The sequence below is a fragment of the Mercenaria mercenaria genome, chromosome 4 (genome assembly GCF_021730395.1).
Source record: "Mercenaria mercenaria strain notata chromosome 4, MADL_Memer_1, whole genome shotgun sequence".
In the NCBI taxonomy this organism is placed as follows: Eukaryota; Metazoa; Mollusca; class Bivalvia; order Venerida; family Veneridae; genus Mercenaria; species Mercenaria mercenaria.
In genome coordinates this window covers 81,270,126-81,288,559 of record NC_069364.1, presented here as the reverse complement: position 1 = coordinate 81,288,559, position 18,434 = coordinate 81,270,126, and the positions used below count along the sequence as shown (strand labels likewise).

The following is an 18,434-nucleotide window of genomic DNA, read 5'->3' as shown; positions in this document are numbered from 1 at the left end:
ATTTTGGGGGTTAAATTTGTTGGACTATGATTGAAACGTGAAATGTGAGTTTGTTTAATTTGTATTCAATTCAGCTACTGATCACACTACAGTTCCTGGCGAAAGGTGAATTTTACAGCGAGGGCGGGCTAATACATGGTGTCTCAAAGAGTTCTGTATGTCGATGCATATGGCAAGTAAGTCAATATGTTACATTTTAGTATTCAATGATAAATAATAGAATGTTTGTAAACAATAAATAACTCTCTATGAGCCGCAATTTATTCAAGATTTGTCTACAGTATCTTCGAAATTCAGAATTTACATCTAATTTAACATTGTGTTTCAGTTAAATTATGTTTAAATATTTTTCTGTCTATAGTCTCATTTTCATTCAATTACATAAAACACTTTAATACCAGTAATAAATCTAAATTACAGATGAGACGTGTCTTGCGAAAACCAGCCTTATGTCCGTTGCGAACAGTATTGATCCGAATAAGCCGGCACATTTGCAGTCTGATCAGGATCCATACTGTTCGCTATTCAGTCAGTATAGTTATAATGAGATGTTAATTGAACAGAGTGGGTCCGGATCAGATCGCATGCCTTTTATGGCATAGAAACTGAATGATATTTTCATTTTGAAATAAACCCATTAAATAGGAGTTGTGTATAACTTTTAAGTATTGTGTAAATTTTGTAATGTATTATTAGTTGTAACTTCTAAGTGTGAATGTATACAATGTACAATGTACATGATAATTATAATACAATAAATAATGTTTAAACTGAAGGTTATCGAAGCACTTGATGCAAAGCTGAATAACATCAATTTCCCCAGAACTGCTGCGTCTCTGGCAACAATGAAAAGAAAGTTCTTCAATATCGCAAGGATTCCGAATTGTATTGGTGCGATTGACGGCACACTCATCCCAATTCTGGCACCAAAAGTTAGAGAAGACATTTTTGTGTGTCGAAAAGGGTATCACGCAATAAATGTACAAGCAGTTGTGGATCCAGACATGCGGTATAGTACTTAGACGTTTTTACTGTAGTATCTATATTATATTTGAGTGAATAATAAATTTCTTTGCATATAGTCATGTAAGTTATGCATTTATGTTCATAATGATCACATCTTTATCAATTGAACCTTAATCAGTTGGGAAATCTTAACAGTACATTGATGGTTCATAAATATGCATAATTAGGTAAAAAGGCTGTCACATGTGATATAAATGCATATAAAGATTGAAATTATGAAAGTACATTATAATATTGTTGTCGTTTATTGAAGTAACTGCAAAGTTTTCTTTCCAAAATATATTTCATAAATTAAAAGAAGCTCTAAACATAAAACATTTTACATATTTTAAACTCCATGTCCTTGGCAAAGAATAAAGTGCCATTCTCTTTATACTCCCCAAATGGAAGCGTATAGTTGCCATTTTGACCGTCTGTCTGTCAATCACATTATTGTCTGAGCATAACTTGAAAAGTATTAATGTTATTTGATTGAAACTTCACATAATGATAAAGGCTATTAAGACGAATAGTATTGTCAAAGAACGATAACTTTACCTACCAATTTTTTTAATTTCCTCCCCTTTTTATGCAACATAATGCTTGTTCTGGGCATACCGGTAACTTGAAAAGTATTAACAGCATTTAAGTATAATTAAATTTCATGTAATGATATTTAAAGGCCATTGAAAAGATGTACATTATCAAAATAACCATAACTTCATATGGATTTTAGTTATCTCCCTTTATTATACAAAATAATGTTTTTCCAAAGCATAACTTGAAACCACTAAATCGAGTCTGAATTAAGAAATTATTTTCTTCAATCCATATGGACATTTTGCATTAAGTTCATGTAGATATATTATAATAAATTCTGGCAGTCTACCACTTGCAATATTTAAAATATTTACTTTTTATTAAAGATAATAATATTACAGGTTCGTGGATGTAGTTGCTCAATGGCCGGGTTCAACCCATGACAGTACCATGTTTGAAAGTTGTGGATTGAAGGCCTGGTTAGAGACAGGAAACCATGGTTGGCTCGTTGGAGATTCTGGATATGCCTTGAAGCCATATCTGGTCACACCCAAGGTAAACAAATATTTGTTCTTGCCTACCAGACGGGGATTGCCGGTTTTCTTACCAGTGCTGGAAAAATCAATCTTACACCCCGTGGTGTAAGATGATTCTCGTGCTTCAAATAACATACTACAAAGAACATATATGCCAGTTAATTATATGCCATATACTGGTACTGATGATAAACACGAACAGAAAATGAGGTTTTTTGCCTGTAACTTTTTTATTTATGCAAATTGTAATCAATGGTCGGTATCAAATTAAAGTTTAACATTTGCTGAAATCTTTACATAATACAAAATTATATTTAGTAAGCAAACTCACACGAAATGAGGCCCTGAAAGGGGTTTGTAAAATGGGGACTGTATGAACATTGACTGATGATAAATTCGACCACTTTATCATTTACAAAATTTTCTTTGTAGTATTATATTGAAACTTTCCCCAAAAGGCTGCAACAGTCATTCCTGATTAAGTAATGAAAAGTGACCCAATGTCCAACCTTCATGTGTCAACATTGAGCATGTGCAAAAAAAACACTCTTCCCCAGTAATTTTGGATAAATTTTTTTTAGACATATAAATGTAAGTCATTTATTTATGCAGAATATTTACCAATTTTGTTTTTGTTTACACCAGTTGGTGTTGTAAGTGAAAACTATAAGATGGTGTGTTCACTTTTATAAATAACCGATTGCAATCAAATAATTCCAAGGTGGTCGACTTTATCATCTGTCCGGGTTTATCATCAGTACCAGTATAGAGGATATTGCATGAGTGTCTTTTCATATTGAATTTATTAAACGAGTTGAATAAAATGATAAAATGCGAGGCTCTACCGAGCATTTTATCAGTTTTATTCAACGAGTTCAATAAATTCAATGTGGAAAGTCACAAATGTAATATTCTATTTATCACATGTTAGCCTTTCCTGTCAAAAGATAAAAAATTCTACTTTCATTTACTATATAAACAAGACAATTTGACCAACGTCTCCTATACTATAAACGACGTCGACGTCAAAGCTTTATTACACTAGTGTATTATCATTTTTATTCAATGGCTTTATTACACTCCTGCAACATCAAACATGTGGTAAATGCCAGTTAATGTCAATTTTACAATTAAGAAGTTTGCATTTAGGTCAAATTTCTCAATATCTGTAAGATATGTTGACTTGAAATCCAATTCAATACAGAGAGCGTAGATCTGTGGATCACGAATCCAAGCCCTCGGCAAGGGGTATGTATGTTCTCCATGATGATTTGATAAAATACGTTTGTGTCTGAAATCATTTGTTTTCCACCTCTGGATTCATGTGGGGAAGTTAGCGGTTACTTACGGATAACAAGTTTGTACATGCACAGAATACAGAAACACTGGTTAGGTGAACTGTCTGCCATTACATTACTAAAATACTGTTGAAAAATGGGGTTAAACTCAAAACAAACATACAACATTATTTGATTACAGTAATGGCCTCCTGTACAGAAGAGGAGGTAACTACATTAAGGAATTTGATGAGTTGAATCCCCTTTTCTCAAATTTCTTCCATTTTACTATCAGGTACAATAAAGTCAAGCATCTAGCACTGGTGGGTGCTGCTCTTGTTATGTTCTTGTCATGTAATACGTTATATATTCAATAACAAAAAATTTGTTGTATTATATTAATTTTTGTGTTTACGGAATATCAACAGATTAGACCATCAACAAGACAAGAAAATGCCTTCAACACCGCACACAGCAGAACCAGAATGGTGGTTGAAAGAGCATTTGGTTTGCTTAAATCTCGTTTCAGGTAAATATTTTCACAATTTATTATTTAATGTTTACATTAGTGCAGGTATATTTAATTAATAATATATCTCATCCAGTGATTTGTCGTTGAATATAAATCATTGTTTGGAGTTCATATGCAAAGGAATTATATCACGAGGGTGCAGCACAAGTGACATAATAATACGCATCTGAATGGCAAACAATGATTTATTCAAGAGCAGATCACTAAATAAGATATATATTATTTCGATTCCAACATGTTACAAAGGATTTTTAAGCACATCCTTGATGACATGCATTAAACATTTGCCCGTTTTCAATCGGTTTCTTTTCCAGCGTGCCACTATGCCATTTGATGCCATGCCGTAATAAATGTGACGTTAGAACAGTGATTTGTTGTATAATAATTAACTGTTTTCTGTTTTCTTTGTTTAATAGGGAAATGAATCGGCTTGTGGTAGAATTATTCATAATGCTCAACTATTAAGTTTAAGTAAAGACATACAATATTGAAGTCTTTTTATGCCACCTTGCCTTAACTTATCATTTCTTTATGAATTCCTCCCTATTCACAGATAAAATTCATTATCACATGTCCATTACATTGATTAAAAACATTTGACCTTGATTTTCAGGGTGATCTTTTTCAGTTTTTGATAGAATTTTCATTTCTTTAAGGATAACTTTTTATTCCACCATGGACATTGTTTTTCAAAATTAAAGTTGTTAATCTGTTAACTTCTATTTTCTAGAGTAAAAAGTAATTAGAAATTGCACAATATTACATAAATTTCTTTCACTGAAAATATAAATTGTCATCTGCACAGTGTTGTCAAGGTTTGATAGTGATTGACAATAGACCAAAAGATTTTTGCACAGACAGCTCAATTATTGTACAGTTCATCTTCAGGTGGCATTGTAGAAGTGAAATTGTACTTCAGAGCATTTTGAGTTTTTTGGATTTTTATATATCTTATATTCTAATATGGCTCGATTTGATTTTCAGTTAAACAAAGAAGAATATCATGCTCTGTATATTATGCAATAAACAATGGTTGATGCACAGACCAGTAAGAGAGTATTATGACATTAAATTGCTGCCTGACGTCTGATACATTATTCCTCACCTAAATGAAGTCCAGCATGATATTTATCAAAAATATATCAATGAGCATGTCAGATCAAGATCTTGTCTAGTTTATTCATTGTTCAGATACTTCAGTATTTAACCTCTCGGGCTAATGCCCCATGGTTCAATTCCAATGTATCTAAATGGTAAATCAGATGATAAACCACTCAAATGCTTTGATTATTTGTTAAATAATCACCTAAAAACCAAATACAGACAGAATATAGTTATTTTGAAAAAGTTAAAGATATTATTTTTACATTGTACACAGATGCCTTCACAAAACTGGTGGATTTCTGCAGATAACACCTGAGAGAGCTGCGAAAGTGTTTGTTGTTTGTGCCAAACTGCACAACCTGTGCATAGACAATGGTATCGACTTTGATGGCCAAGTAGATCAACATCCAGATATGGACGGTCAACCGTACCAGGGGAATGTGGAACCCAATGCACAGAGAACTAGAGACGCTTTAATTAATAGGTTCTAAGAATGTTTTTCTGACCATATAAGATGCATGTTTCTGTCTTTTATTGTATTATGAAAAACATCTAGACTTTTCAAATTGAATGAAGTTAGAAATTCTTCAGGAAAACTTTGAAAAGTTCAGTGTGTTTCATTGTCCAATGGAAGATAAAAACAGACATTTTATTTTACCCCCCCCCCACCCCGACAACAAAGTTGTAAGTGGGGGAGGGGTATACTGGTTTCAGGTTGTCTGTCTGTCCGTCCGTCTGTCTGTCCGTAGACACAATCTTGTGCGCACCATCTCTCCTCATCCCCTTGACACAATTTAATGAAACTTCAAACAAGTCATCAGTAGCGACAGTAGTAGTGCATGGGGCATGTTAGGTTCTTTCAGAGAAAAAAATTGCAGAGTTTTTTGTTACTATACTATATACATAGACACAATCTTGTGCGCACCATCTCTCCTCATCCCCTTGACACAATTTAATGAAACTTCACACAAGTCATCAGTAACAACAGCAGTTGTGCATGGGACATATTAGGTTCTTTCAGAAAAAAAAATTTGCAGAGTTACGGGACTTTGTTTTTCGTTACTATACTATATACATAGACACAATCTTGTGCGCATCATCTCTCCTTATCCCCTCGACACAATTTAATTAAACTTCACGGAAGTGATCAGTAACAACAGTAGTTGTGCATGGGGTATGTTAGGTTCTTTCAACAACAAAAATTGCAGAGTTATGGGACTTTGTTTCTTGTTAAAATACGATGTACATACAGTCTGCATATGCAATCTTGTGCGCGCCTAATCTTCCGAACCCTTGCACACAATTAATTGAAACTTCACACAAGTGATCAGTACCAACCCTAGTTGTGCATGGTGCATGTTACGTTCTTTTAGATAAATATTCTGCATAGTTATGAGACTTTGTTTTTTGTTACTATACTGTATACATACAGTCTATATACATACAGTCCACATAATTATGCAATCTTGTGTGTGTCAAATAGGTCTAGGCACTTCGGAATTATGGCCCTTGAATTACCGAAAGGCAGCCTTTTTACTATTGTCGGTTCTCTGTGTCGAACAATTTTCATCAGATATTCACCAAACTTTAACAAATTGTTTTTGTCAATAAGTCCTAGGCCAGGATCAATAACTAGCCAAATCGGCAAGAAACTTTGGAATTATGGCCTTTGAATAACTGGAAGGCAGTCTTTTTACTCTTGGTCCGAGAGCTCACGGACTTTTATTGCAACAATTGAGGCCAAAAGAAGTTTATACATTTTTGGAAACACTATTTCATATCCTCCATGAAAACCCATTTCTTAAGTGTCAAAGCCGTGCCTATCTATATTTTGTTCGCTTATGTTTGTGATATGGGAGGTTAAACTCACTTGTAAAAATTTAGGGGGTAGGGTAAAGTTTACGTCTACCAATTTTTTCACTGTTTAATTACAGTAGCTATTTGATTGTCAGTAAATGTATATATGTCAACCAATGTCAGCAAAAAGAAATTCATCAAAAAGGAATGAAGGGCAAACTTGATATTAAAGGTCAAAGGTCAAATTTATGTACAAATGAACAAAAATTGGCATATTTGAAATTTATTTTTATTCTTAAAAATTAGTTTGTTACCATAAGTCACTCAGTTTTACTTATGAAATGTGTTTATATCAGCCCAAGTCAGAAATGCAAATCTTATTGCAAAACGTCAAAGTCAACCCTGATAATTGAAGGTCAAAGTTCATTTTCATGCACAAATGTCAAAAATGTTACCTTTACTTTTTTAATCTGTTTAATATGTATTCACATTATTAGTCACCGAAGTTAATTTGTTTTAATGTCTGTATGCCAGGCAAAGTCAGCAGTACAAAGGTAACCACACAACTGCCAAGGGTAAAGCTTATATCAAAGGTCAAAGGTCAAATGTCTGTGAAAAATTGCATGAATAGCTTTTTGTTTGAAATATAAATGCTATTTCACATCATTATTTGTAATTGCACGTAATTTATTTTAATGTATATATGTCGCACAATGTCAGTAATAAAGATATAGTCTAAAATAAGACAAGTTCAAATGTGATATTAAAGGTTAAAGGTCACTTTCAAGTAAAAGAATGAAAAAAATAGCTCTTTATTTTTTCTTCTTGTTAATGGTATTTTGTCGATATTAATCAACAATATCAGTTCATTTTAATGTATAAAAAGTAGGTGATGTCTGGTATGCACATATTATTCCAAAACATTCAAGGTTAACCATAATTTCAAAGGTCAAAGGTCAAAAAAGTGAATAAAATGTTGCAATAATATCGCCTGTTTGTAATATTTTTATTGTTTAAAAGTATTTGTTTTGTCATTTTAGTAACTGATCGTTTTTCATTTTACTGTATATATGTCAGACGATGTCGTGGAAGAGAAAATAAGTCAAGGTCGAACGTAGTATTAAAGGTCAGGGGTCAGTTTTATGTAAAAGATCAATTTGTAGCATACTTACTCATTACTTTGTTCAAAAATAATAGCTCTTGTTAGAAATTTTTGTTGGCAATTTATTTTAACGTATATATGTCAAGCAAGGTCAGGAATGTAGGTCCTATCCAAAGAAGGCAAAGCAAAACCTATTATCAAAGGTCAAAGGTCAAATTTGCGTGAAAATTAGCCAAAACCCAGTATTTTTGCAACGATTTTTTCATTATATTTTTATGGTATTTAAAAACTATTAACTAATTATTATTCATTTTAATGTATTTATAACAGATGATATCATTCTTGAAATAATAATTAAAAATTAGTCAAGGTCAAATCTGACATTAAAGGTCAAAGAAGAGGGCCTTCAAAAAACTCGACACTATGAAAATAACTGGCAGGAACAAGCTGGGGAGTAAATGCAAAGATCCTCTGCAAGTCTACACAGGCAACGTACGATACATAGCAGAGTACGCATCAACCTCATTGGTACCTGCTTCCAAAACCAGTAAAAATAAACTGGACAGTGTTAAATTTCATGTCTGAGTATAATCCCGGGGCAATGAAAACAACTCAAATAAAATGAATCGAAAAGACAGCCAACCCTGAACCATTAGAGACAAGACGAGAGTACAAAGCTGTTGTCCATGCAGAGAAGGCAAAGAGACTACCATCCCACCCACTCCACTCAAAATTCGAGAGCAGAACATAGAACATACTGAAAAAACAGAGTCTTATCCACATCGTCAAAAAACTGCCAAAATAGAAAGCAGCAGCACTGGACACAGAGGCAGAGCCGCTCGAGCCCAATGAATGGTTCCCCAGACAATGTGCTCCCAAGATCAGATTTGAGGTGCCAGGAGTAGAAGAAAAGGGAAAGCACCATCAGGCTTACCAACAATCTCTTACGCTAGAAATGATCAATAACCGCTATCCAGCACACTCTTGCATCCAAGAATATACCAATGGATCAGTGGAAAAGGCAGTTCAGAAAGCTTGTGATGGTGCCTACATCAAATTTTCAGACAGCTCCTCCTTCATACTCTCTCATACAGTCGGCAAGAGATGCTCCAACTACAGATCCAGATGCAAGCCCTCACATCGGCGACACTCGAACAGTATGAGCGAGAAGAAAAGGGACAATATATTCCTAACAGACCCCAAGTCAGCTCTTCAGGCTCTCTCAGCAGGTCCATCAGACAACTTAATCAGACAGCTGTTGAAAAACATCAGTCTCCTGCCTGAGAACAACAATGTAGCATTTCGATAGATAGCTGCACATGTGGGCATAGCTGGAAATGAAGCTAAGCACAAACTTGCAAAGACAGCAACCAGACAAATACAGCCCAAACCTCCAACTTCATACAGAGAAGCTCCGTCTTCTGTGGAAGAACAGCTTTGCGTCAGACTGGAAGAACATAAATGGAAGTTACCCGCCAAAGCATGACTATCTACACAAGCTAAACAGCCAATTAACTGTCTTCCGTCTGCGCACTGAAGACTGTGGCCCGTGAAAACATATGAAGAAGCTAGGATTTGCACAGAAAGCTAAATGTCAGTGCGGATCAGAGGAACAAACACCGTTTCACATTCTGCAGAGTTGTTCCTATCTGGAAGAAGCACACGGCAGAAAGTTTGGCCAACAGACATCCCATTTGGGATCAAGCCGTGGACAGATATCAGCGACCTGCAGAATACGATGCAGTTCATTGTCGCATCTAATCATAAAATATAAAACGGCCATAAGAAGATGGAAGGCAGTAAGGAAGTAAGGAAGTAAAGGCTAACTTTAAAATGAATTAACATCAAGCTATAACAAGATATGTTTGAACAAAGAAATAAAGTTACAGTGCTATAATTTGCATTTATTACCCGAAAATGAATTTTAAACTTTAACATCAGGGCTGATCTAGACTCATGTCTTATGATATCTCCATTGTAGACATTGACCCATATATAGATATATGTATATACATGTATGAGACTTCAAGTAATAACCATAAGATATAATAACCATAAGATATTAATAATGACAAAATACTTTTAAACAAGGAAAAGTATTGCAAAAATGCTACTTTTTGCGATCTTTCACGCAAATTTCACCTTTTACCTTTGATATAAGCTTTAACAATCACTGTTTTCGAAATTAGATCTGCATTGCTGACATTGATTTACAAATAAACATAAGACAAAATTGATTTCAATGAACAAAATGACAATATAATTTGTAACGAAGAAGAAATTAAAAATGCTGTATTTTGAATTTTTACATGAAAAAGACCTTTTACCTTTAATGTCAGGTTTGACCTTGACTTACTTTTCATTATTATTTCAACAGTGATATTGTCAGTTGTATATATTTGAAAATGAATACTGATCAGTTTTACTAGTAGTGACAGAAATAACCTACACAATAAAGAATCGAAGCCTTGAAATGTCTGATGGTTGCGGGTTTTTGATAGATTTATTTCCTGTTTAAAATGGCGGTCTATGAATATACATGAATGAAAAACAAATACAAATTTAATGTGCCTCTTATCTAAGATGAAATCTGCCTGACCCAGCTTGTGATGTAACCATGGGCTGGAATACCTTATCATTGAAAGATCTTATATAATCTAAATGGTTAGTGTGAGTGGATACAGGTTGAATAAGAATTGCTTGTTCATTGATAATTCATCGCACTGTGCATGAATGGGACTATTTTGTGTAGCATATGAACATCTTTTGGATGTGATTCTGAATAAAATAAAAATGCTCTGATAGTCAAAAATACACTTTAACTTTGGTAGCGGGATCTTATATAATCTAAATGGTTAGTGTGAGTGGATACAGGTTGAATAAGAATTGCTTGTTCATTGATAATTCATCCGCACTGTGCATGAATGAGACTATTTTGTGTAGCACATGAACATCTTTTGGATGTGATTCTGAATAAAATAAAAATGCTATGATAGTCAAAAATACACTTTAACTTTGGTAGCGAGATTAACCCGCAACCAAAAATCATTGCAAAATTCTTGTTATTTGTGAATTCTTACACAACTTTGACCTTTGACCTTTGATAATAGGTTTGCCTTTGACTTATAAGGATAAGACCTACATTGCTAACCTTGCTTGACATGTATACATTAAAGTAAATTGCTAACAGTGAATTATAACAACAAGCTATTTTTTGATCAAAGTAATGAGTATGTATGGTAAAGGTTGTGATTTTTTATACAAAAGTGACCCCTGGCCTCCAATACCAGGTTTGACCTTGACTTATTTTCTCTTCTATGACAACGTCTGACATATATACAGTAAAATGAACAACAGTCAGTTACTAAAATGACAAAACAAATACTTTTAAACAATAAAAATCATTACAAATAGGTGATATTTTTTCAACATTTTACTCACTTTTTTGACCTTTGACCTTTGATATTATGGTTGACCTTGAACGTTTTGGAATTATATGTGCATACTAGACATCGCCTAACATTTAATATACATTAAATGAACTGATATCGTTGACTAATATCGACAAAATATTAACAACAAATTAAAGAGCGATTTTTCTTCCTTTTACATGAAAATGACCTTTGACCCTTAATATCACATTTGAACTTTTCTGATTTCAGACGATCTCTTTATTACTGACATTGTGGGACATATATACATTAAAATAAATCACGAGCAATTATTAATAATGATTAGGAATAGCATTTATATTTCAAACATGAAGCTATTCATGCAATTTTTCACTCAAATTTGGCCTTTGACCTTTGATATAAGCTTTATCCTTGGCAGTTTTGAGGTTACATCTGCACTGCTGACTTTGCATGACATACAGACATTAAAACAAATTAACTTCGGTGACTAATAATGTGAATACATATTAAACAGATTAAAAAAATAAAGGTAACATTTTTCACATTTTTGCATGAAAATGAACTTTGACCTTCAATTATCAGGGTTGACTTTGACGTTTTGCAATAAGATTTGCATTTCTGACTTTGGCTGATATAAACACATTACATAAGTAAAACTGAGTGACTTATGATAACAAACTAATTTTTAAGTATAAAAATAAATTTCAAATATGCCAATTTTTGTGATTTATACATAAATTTGACCTTTGACCTTAAATATCAAGTTTGCCCTTCATTCCTTTTTGATGAATTTCTTTTTGCTGACATTGGTTGACATATATACATTTACTGACAATCAAATAGCTACTGTAATTAAACAGTGAAAAAAACTGGTAGACGTAAACTTTACCCTACCCCCTAAATTTTTACAAGTGAGTTTAACCTCCCATACCACAAACATAAGCGAACAAAATATAGATAGGCACGGCTTTGACACTTAAGAAATGGGTTTTCATGGAGGATATGAAATAGTGTTTCCAAAAATGTATAAACTTCTTTTGGCCTCAATTGTTGCAATAAAAGTCAGTGAGCTCTCGGACCATCTTGTCCGTGCTCTAGGTTGAACATTTCTAATCCGATCTTCATCAAACTTGAACAAAATGTTTTTGACCATAACTCCTGGGCCAAGACCGATAACTAGCCATATCGCCTGAGGCACTTTAGAATTATGGCCCATGCGTTACCCAAAAACAGCCTTTTTACTCTGACTCACTAATTAGATGATAAGACAGTTGTGGGAGACATGCGTTGATTTTTTTCGAACAGCCTTTTTACTCTGACTCACTAATTAGATGATAAGACAGTTGTGGGAGACATGCGCTGTTTTTTTCGAAAAAGCAACTCTAGATTTTTGTTATTTACATTTACGTATGCAATATTGAAATGTCATAGCCTCTCATGAACTTACAAATTTTCATAGTGGGTCTAATTTTTCATAGCTGCATTGGTTTGCTTACATTTCTTAATTTTATGCATTTGTCTAGATAAGACTGTTTTGAATCAGTAGAGTCAACTAACTTGAAAATTAAAAGTTTAGAAAACATTGTAAATGTGTTGTTGCTTTTTCCTTTTAAAAATGTATTCAACACTGTGAACATAGAGAGTCTATTGAGGTACTCACTGGTACTGTTTCGCCAATTACGCCATGCAGGATGAAATTTGATAAAGTATATTACAAATGTGTCCGAGTTATATTGAAAACTAGGTCACTAGGTAAAATAAAAGAAAATGCTTGTTACACTCAAGAGCTACGTGATTTGGTTCAGTCTTTATGAAAATTTGAATATTCTCATGAATTCAATATACTAGGTAAATTGTGTTTATACTGATATGGTGTGATACTCAGGAGAGCGACCTAGGGCCATCTTTGCCCTCTTGCTAATTCATTTTATGCATTGTAAAGACTTATTTATTCACCTTATCTTCCCAATCCTCCAACATGGGAGGGGGTCCACCACCTGTTGTTGCTGCCATCTGCCTCCTCCTCCTTTCTTTCTTTTTAACATCTGTCTTGATATCCGACAGTTTTTTCTTGCACTCTTCCATTGTTCTTATGCAAGTTCCTTGTGCATTGACACTGAAAGCATGATTTAGTTTTATATAGCAGCGCTCAATTTTAACAGATAAAAGTTGTTATGAATAAAAACTGCAATATATAGATACAGTTGAACATGTTTGTAAACACTACACGCGGGACCTCCGTGGCCGAGTGGTTAAGGTCGCTGACTTCAAATCACTTGCCCCTCGTCGATGTTGGTTTGAGCCTCACTCGAGGCGTTGAATTCTTCATGTGAGGAAGCCATCCAGCTGGCTTACGGAAGGTCGGTGGTTCTACCCATGTGCCCGCTCGTGATGAAATAATGCACAGGGGGGGAGCACCTGGGGTCTTCCTCTACCATTAAAGCTGGAAAGTCGCCATATGACCTATTATTGTGTCGGTGCGACGTAAGTCCAACAAAAAAAAGAAATAAACACTACACGCGGAAACAGCAAACGTTGGTCTTTGTTTACAGGTGTTCATTCTTAGTAGGTTAAATATGATAATATCCTTAAGGGAGATAGATAAAAATGATGGTCTTTGCAGACAGGTTTTGTAATAGTGATCATTATTCTCATGGCCTGGGGTCTGGGTCCATGGTTTAAGGGATACAGTCATTGATCTGTAATCTCTAAAACCCTCACTGATAAAGGATTGCAGGTTTGAGCCCCGCTAACGACCACTATAAATTCCGTGAGAAAGATGGAAGTTGCTTAGAACCTGATAATAAGCGTATTATACAGTTATATAGAGGATATTACATGAGTGTCTTCTCATATTGAATTTATTAAACGAGTCCTAAAAAAGTAAGATCCGAGGCACTGAAGAGCAATTTATCAATTTTATTCAACGAGTTAAATAAATTCAATGTGTACATTCGCAAATGTGATATTCTATCACATGATAGCTTTTTCCAGTAGAAAAATAACAAAAAAACTGTCAAAGCTTTATTACACTAATATATATTATCAATTTTAGCTCATCTTATGCAGGCTTTTCTTTCATCATTCTGGCTTAATTATAAATCTGTATCATTCCTGTTCTTTACCGTCTTGTATTGTAAGGAACATGTAATTATATGCGATCATTGAAAAAAAGAAGCTATTGCCGAATAATACAACTTTAGCCACTCTAGACATACACTGTCGGTGTAATATTTCTCCTTCATCATTGAATACATTATTATGTTTTCTTCGCTCGTGCGGCTGGAGTAATCCAAGGGGACCGCCGTGTCCGTGTGGTTAAGAGCGTTGGCTTCAAATCGCTTGCCCCTCTTCAAATTGGGTTCGACACTCACTCAGGGCGTTGAATTCTCGACGTGAGGTAGCAATCCAGATGGCTTACGGATGGTCGGTGGTTCTACCTAGATGCCCGCTCGTGATGAAACAATGCACGGAGGGGCACGGGGGTCTTCCGCAACCATCAAAGCTGGAAAGTCGTTAATTATGTCAGTTCGGCGTTAAACCCAACATCATAATCCATTGGAGCCGAAAACAAAAACAAATTGGAGCCGGATTTATATCATCATGTTACCTTAATAGTTACCGTAACATATATATTCGAGCCGTGTCATAAGAAAATCAACATAGTGGGTTTGCGACCAGCATGGATCCAGACCAGCCTACACATCCGCGCAGTCTAGTCAGAATCCATGCTGCTCGCTAACGGTTTCTCAAATTGCAGTAGGCTTTAAAAGCGAACAGCAGGGATCCTGACCAGACTGCGCAGATGCTGGTCGCAAACCCACTATGTTGATTTTCTCGTGGCGCGGCTCATTTCATGTTTTTTTAAGTACATGTATACTGATGTAGAGATAGTTAACACAAGTCACATGCCAATTATGATACTTCTATGAACACCGGACAAAATGGTAATTAACAATCGATCTCCGTGGATTTCATCAAAAGACTGTGCAAGATACAGTAGATCTAATTAGCATGTGTTCGTTCAGTCCGGAAGAAAACAATAGACACGTAACACTTGCCACGGTTAGGCCTACGGACATACACCCTGTGAAATTTAAAAGCATAATCCAGACTACAACTTCGACAGGAATGTACTATATAAAGCAAGCATTGTTTCAAAAAGTAAAATATGAAGTGTAATGAAATTCTCCGTCAGTACTGCTGATTGTGTATATACTAGATAGTGTTCCCTTGTGCACCTCGTATAATTTTGCAAACTGTATGGCCATAGTACTCTTACGTCATTTCTATCATACGTCACAAATTTCTGTCGGAGAAAAAAAATTCTATTTCATGCACATCCGGGACGCGATATGGTGGATATTGTTTACTGAAAACTGATGATTGTTAAAGAAACTGGATATGTGGCGGACTTTAAATACATCTGTAAGGATGTACAGGCTATCTTTGAACCATGCGCTTTGAAATGGTGTTAAATTGAACAAATCACCGTTTCAAGTGCATGGTGCGATTGGTGCCTCAATGTCATCGATGCTTGAAAGAGCTTGTTGATTTACAACTTAGTAATCGAGTAGGCCTATTGCTAGGCCTGTAGAGCTACTGAAAACCTGGAAGAACTTTTGAGTTATTACAGCTTTGATAGGTAAAATGTAAGTCAGTTTAGATCTACATTTTTAAGTTACATGGCCATTGTTTGTTTGTTGTTGTTTTTCAGATCAGATCTATCTAGTACAAAATTACTGTCCACTCGTGCATTCGCATGTAAACTAGATCTAAATGAGTTCTGAATTGTTCCCGATAAAATTCACAGGAAATTTCCAGTAGCTCTATTAGTCTACTTCAAATTTAGAGAGCAAACTCAAATGGCGTAAAGAAATTACAATGAGAGACTGCCGTTGAAAATAGATTCTTCTATAAATTAGCCATGTTATAATACAGTATGCGAATCTGCTGGAAGCACATTTCCAGAAACACTTTTTCACCCAGCTTTAAGGAGAATTTTAATGGACCATATTTACGCACCAACACAGTATCGTTTATAATACTGGAATTTTAACCAGAGAATAAATAAGCGACATGAAGATGCAAGAAAAAGGCATAGAGATTCACCTGTCCTCAATTTCTCGCCAGCATCTCTCTTTGTCGACGGCGCGCAATTTCGGACCAAGGCGGCCGTCGACAATACTTGCTCTTTCAAAATATGCCGACTTTAGAGCCTCTCCCTCTGCTCTGGTCCAGTTTTCCTTCCTCTTTTTTAATGGAACGTCTGCCATCATTCGTGCAGACGATTCGGTGATAGTTTTGCGGGAAAATCGCGTCATTTCAATAAACGTAAAAATACCTTCAACTGAAGAGTTACGCACATTTTATGCGCACGTACGTTGTATAAGTTACGAACGTTTAGTAAAACGCACTAACGTTCGCCGAGCGTTGCACGCGTTCGGCTATCGATAGTCAGTCGTTACTCTAGCGTTACTTGGTTGTTACTAATCGTTTGCTTTGCAGTGAACGACTCACTGGCGACCTGTCAACGACCGCTGAACGGTCCCCTAGCGCACGCATCGTGTGACTGAAGTCAAACGAACATCCTTTGGCGTACATTGAGCGTCATTCGAGCGTTTCCCGAACGTCCATGCATATGGGTATATAAACCGATTCTTTGTAAGCAAGGTTCATTTGATTTTGGGCTACCGTAGAGAGCACCTAATATGGAAGATCCAGAAAGAATAAGGAGGCTATATATGCTTGCTATAGCCCAGCATGAAGTAAACGTACTGAACTTGAACATAGCTGAACACATCGAGGGACCTCGCCCGCAGAGAAGAAGACCCCGACGAAGACGACAGTGCTGGACTCGTTGACGAGTATCTGGATGATGTGATGACCCCTCCAAGCACTCCTGAAGCCTGGCGTGAGATTGCCAACCAGTTCATGACAAGGTGGAACTTTCCTCATTGTTGTGGTGCCCTTGACGGCAAACATGTTGCCTGCAGATGCCCTAACTCTTCCGGATCAACCTACTACAACTACAAGGGATTCTATTCTGTGGTGATTATGGCCCTAGTTGACGCAGATTACAAGTTCATCTGGGCAGATGTTGGTGGTAAGTGTTCTTTCACATAATGTCTTTAGTGGAGATTGAATTAGATTATTCTTGGTGTTACTATTTGTACTGTATGTTTACGTTGATGTAATTTGTTTTTTTTTTTCAGGGAAAGGAGCAGCATCCGATGCACAAATCTATAACGGGTCTGAGCTGAAAGAATGCATCGATGATGGCTCTATTGGCTTACAACCAGCTGAACCCCTGCCCAACGACAACGAGGATGTGCCGTACTACTTAATCGGTGACGACGCGTTCGCCTTGAGGTCTAACATGATGAAGCCGTATTCGCACCGTGGTATGAGCGACGACGAGAGGATCTTCAACTACAGGCTGTCAAGGGCACGTCGTGTGGTCGAGAATGCCTTTGGCATCCTTGCCAATAGGTTCCAGGTTCTCCTCACCACTATGAACCATGCTCCCGCAACCGTAAGGCTCATCGTTACCACGTGCCTGTGTTTGCACAGTCTGATGCGTATGAGGTATCCACGTCAGCAGAACATTCGCATGGACCGTGAGGACAATAATCATCAAGTAATTCCTGGACAATGGAGAACACAGCGCAATCTGGAGGACACCGTCAATGTCAGAGGACCTAACGTGGACAACAGACAGGGGAAGCGCCAGAGGAACCTCCTGAAACACTGGTGCAACTCAGAGGCTGGTGCTGTTCCATGGCAATTGGATATGATATGAAAACTCTTGGGACATGAACAATGTGTGTTGATGTGTTTATGTTTTCTAATGATAAGCATTAAAAAACAAAAATTCAGTGTCAAATTTAAATTATTTATTTAAAGAACATAAACCCCCAAAAATAACACCCGTTATTTCGTAAATCACAGAAATAATAATAGCAAATCAACATAACATGAAACAATTAAAGGAAATAATAATCATAATAACACATTCAGTGCTCGGCCTCATCCAGGACCCCTGAGTTTTGACCATGATCGCCTTCAACTGCAATTACACAATAATAAACAATAGAAAATTAACAATTGTCTTTCAGATGCTATTCA

The 18,434-nt window shown here is 35.8% G+C and overlaps 3 protein-coding genes across 3 annotated transcripts; 2 read left to right on the top strand and 1 right to left on the bottom strand.

Moving 5' to 3' along the window:
• Window positions 1-6,844, top strand: LOC123543174 (putative nuclease HARBI1). Its single transcript, XM_053541788.1, has 5 exons — window positions 1-176; window positions 777-1,009; window positions 1,947-2,100; window positions 3,787-3,887; window positions 5,269-6,844. Exons 2-5 carry the CDS (start codon window positions 846-848, stop codon window positions 5,483-5,485), a joined length of 636 nt encoding a protein of 211 aa, XP_053397763.1. The 5' UTR covers window positions 1-176; window positions 777-845; the 3' UTR covers window positions 5,486-6,844.
• Window positions 6,845-13,250: 6,406 nt separating this feature from the next.
• Window positions 13,251-16,630, bottom strand: LOC128556683 (uncharacterized). The gene is made up of 2 exons (XM_053542298.1): window positions 16,419-16,630; window positions 13,251-13,422 (listed from the first exon to the last, which is right to left on the bottom strand). The coding sequence occupies exons 1-2, from the start codon at window positions 16,628-16,630 to the stop codon at window positions 13,251-13,253; spliced, it is 384 nt and encodes a 127-aa protein (XP_053398273.1).
• Window positions 16,631-17,189: 559 nt separating this feature from the next.
• LOC128556682 (uncharacterized) lies at window positions 17,190-18,108 on the top strand. The gene is made up of 2 exons (XM_053542297.1): window positions 17,190-17,412; window positions 17,522-18,108. The coding sequence occupies exons 1-2, from the start codon at window positions 17,190-17,192 to the stop codon at window positions 18,106-18,108; spliced, it is 810 nt and encodes a 269-aa protein (XP_053398272.1).
• Window positions 18,109-18,434: the final 326 nt, after the last annotated feature.

What these genes read in the sequence shown, in the direction of transcription:
- LOC128556682 (XM_053542297.1), top strand. Translation starts at nt 17,190, where the DNA reads ATGACCCCTCCAAGCACTCCTGAAGCCTGGCGTGAGATTGCCAACCAG. An exon ending in CATCTGGGCAGATGTTGGTG is followed by an intron (nt 17,413 to 17,521) that starts GTAAGTGTTCTT and finishes TTTTTTTTTCAG; the next exon opens with GGAAAGGAGCAGCATCCGAT.
- LOC128556683 (XM_053542298.1), bottom strand. Translation starts at nt 16,630, where the DNA reads ATGACGCGATTTTCCCGCAAAACTATCACCGAATCGTCTGCACGAATG. An exon ending in TGGCGAGAAATTGAGGACAG is followed by an intron (nt 13,423 to 16,418) that starts GTGAATCTCTAT and finishes TCATGCTTTCAG; the next exon opens with TGTCAATGCACAAGGAACTT.
- LOC123543174 (XM_053541788.1), top strand. Translation starts at nt 846, where the DNA reads ATGAAAAGAAAGTTCTTCAATATCGCAAGGATTCCGAATTGTATTGGT. An exon ending in GTTGTGGATCCAGACATGCG is followed by an intron (nt 1,010 to 1,946) that starts GTATAGTACTTA and finishes ATAATATTACAG; the next exon opens with GTTCGTGGATGTAGTTGCTC. An exon ending in CATATCTGGTCACACCCAAG is followed by an intron (nt 2,101 to 3,786) that starts GTAAACAAATAT and finishes GAATATCAACAG; the next exon opens with ATTAGACCATCAACAAGACA.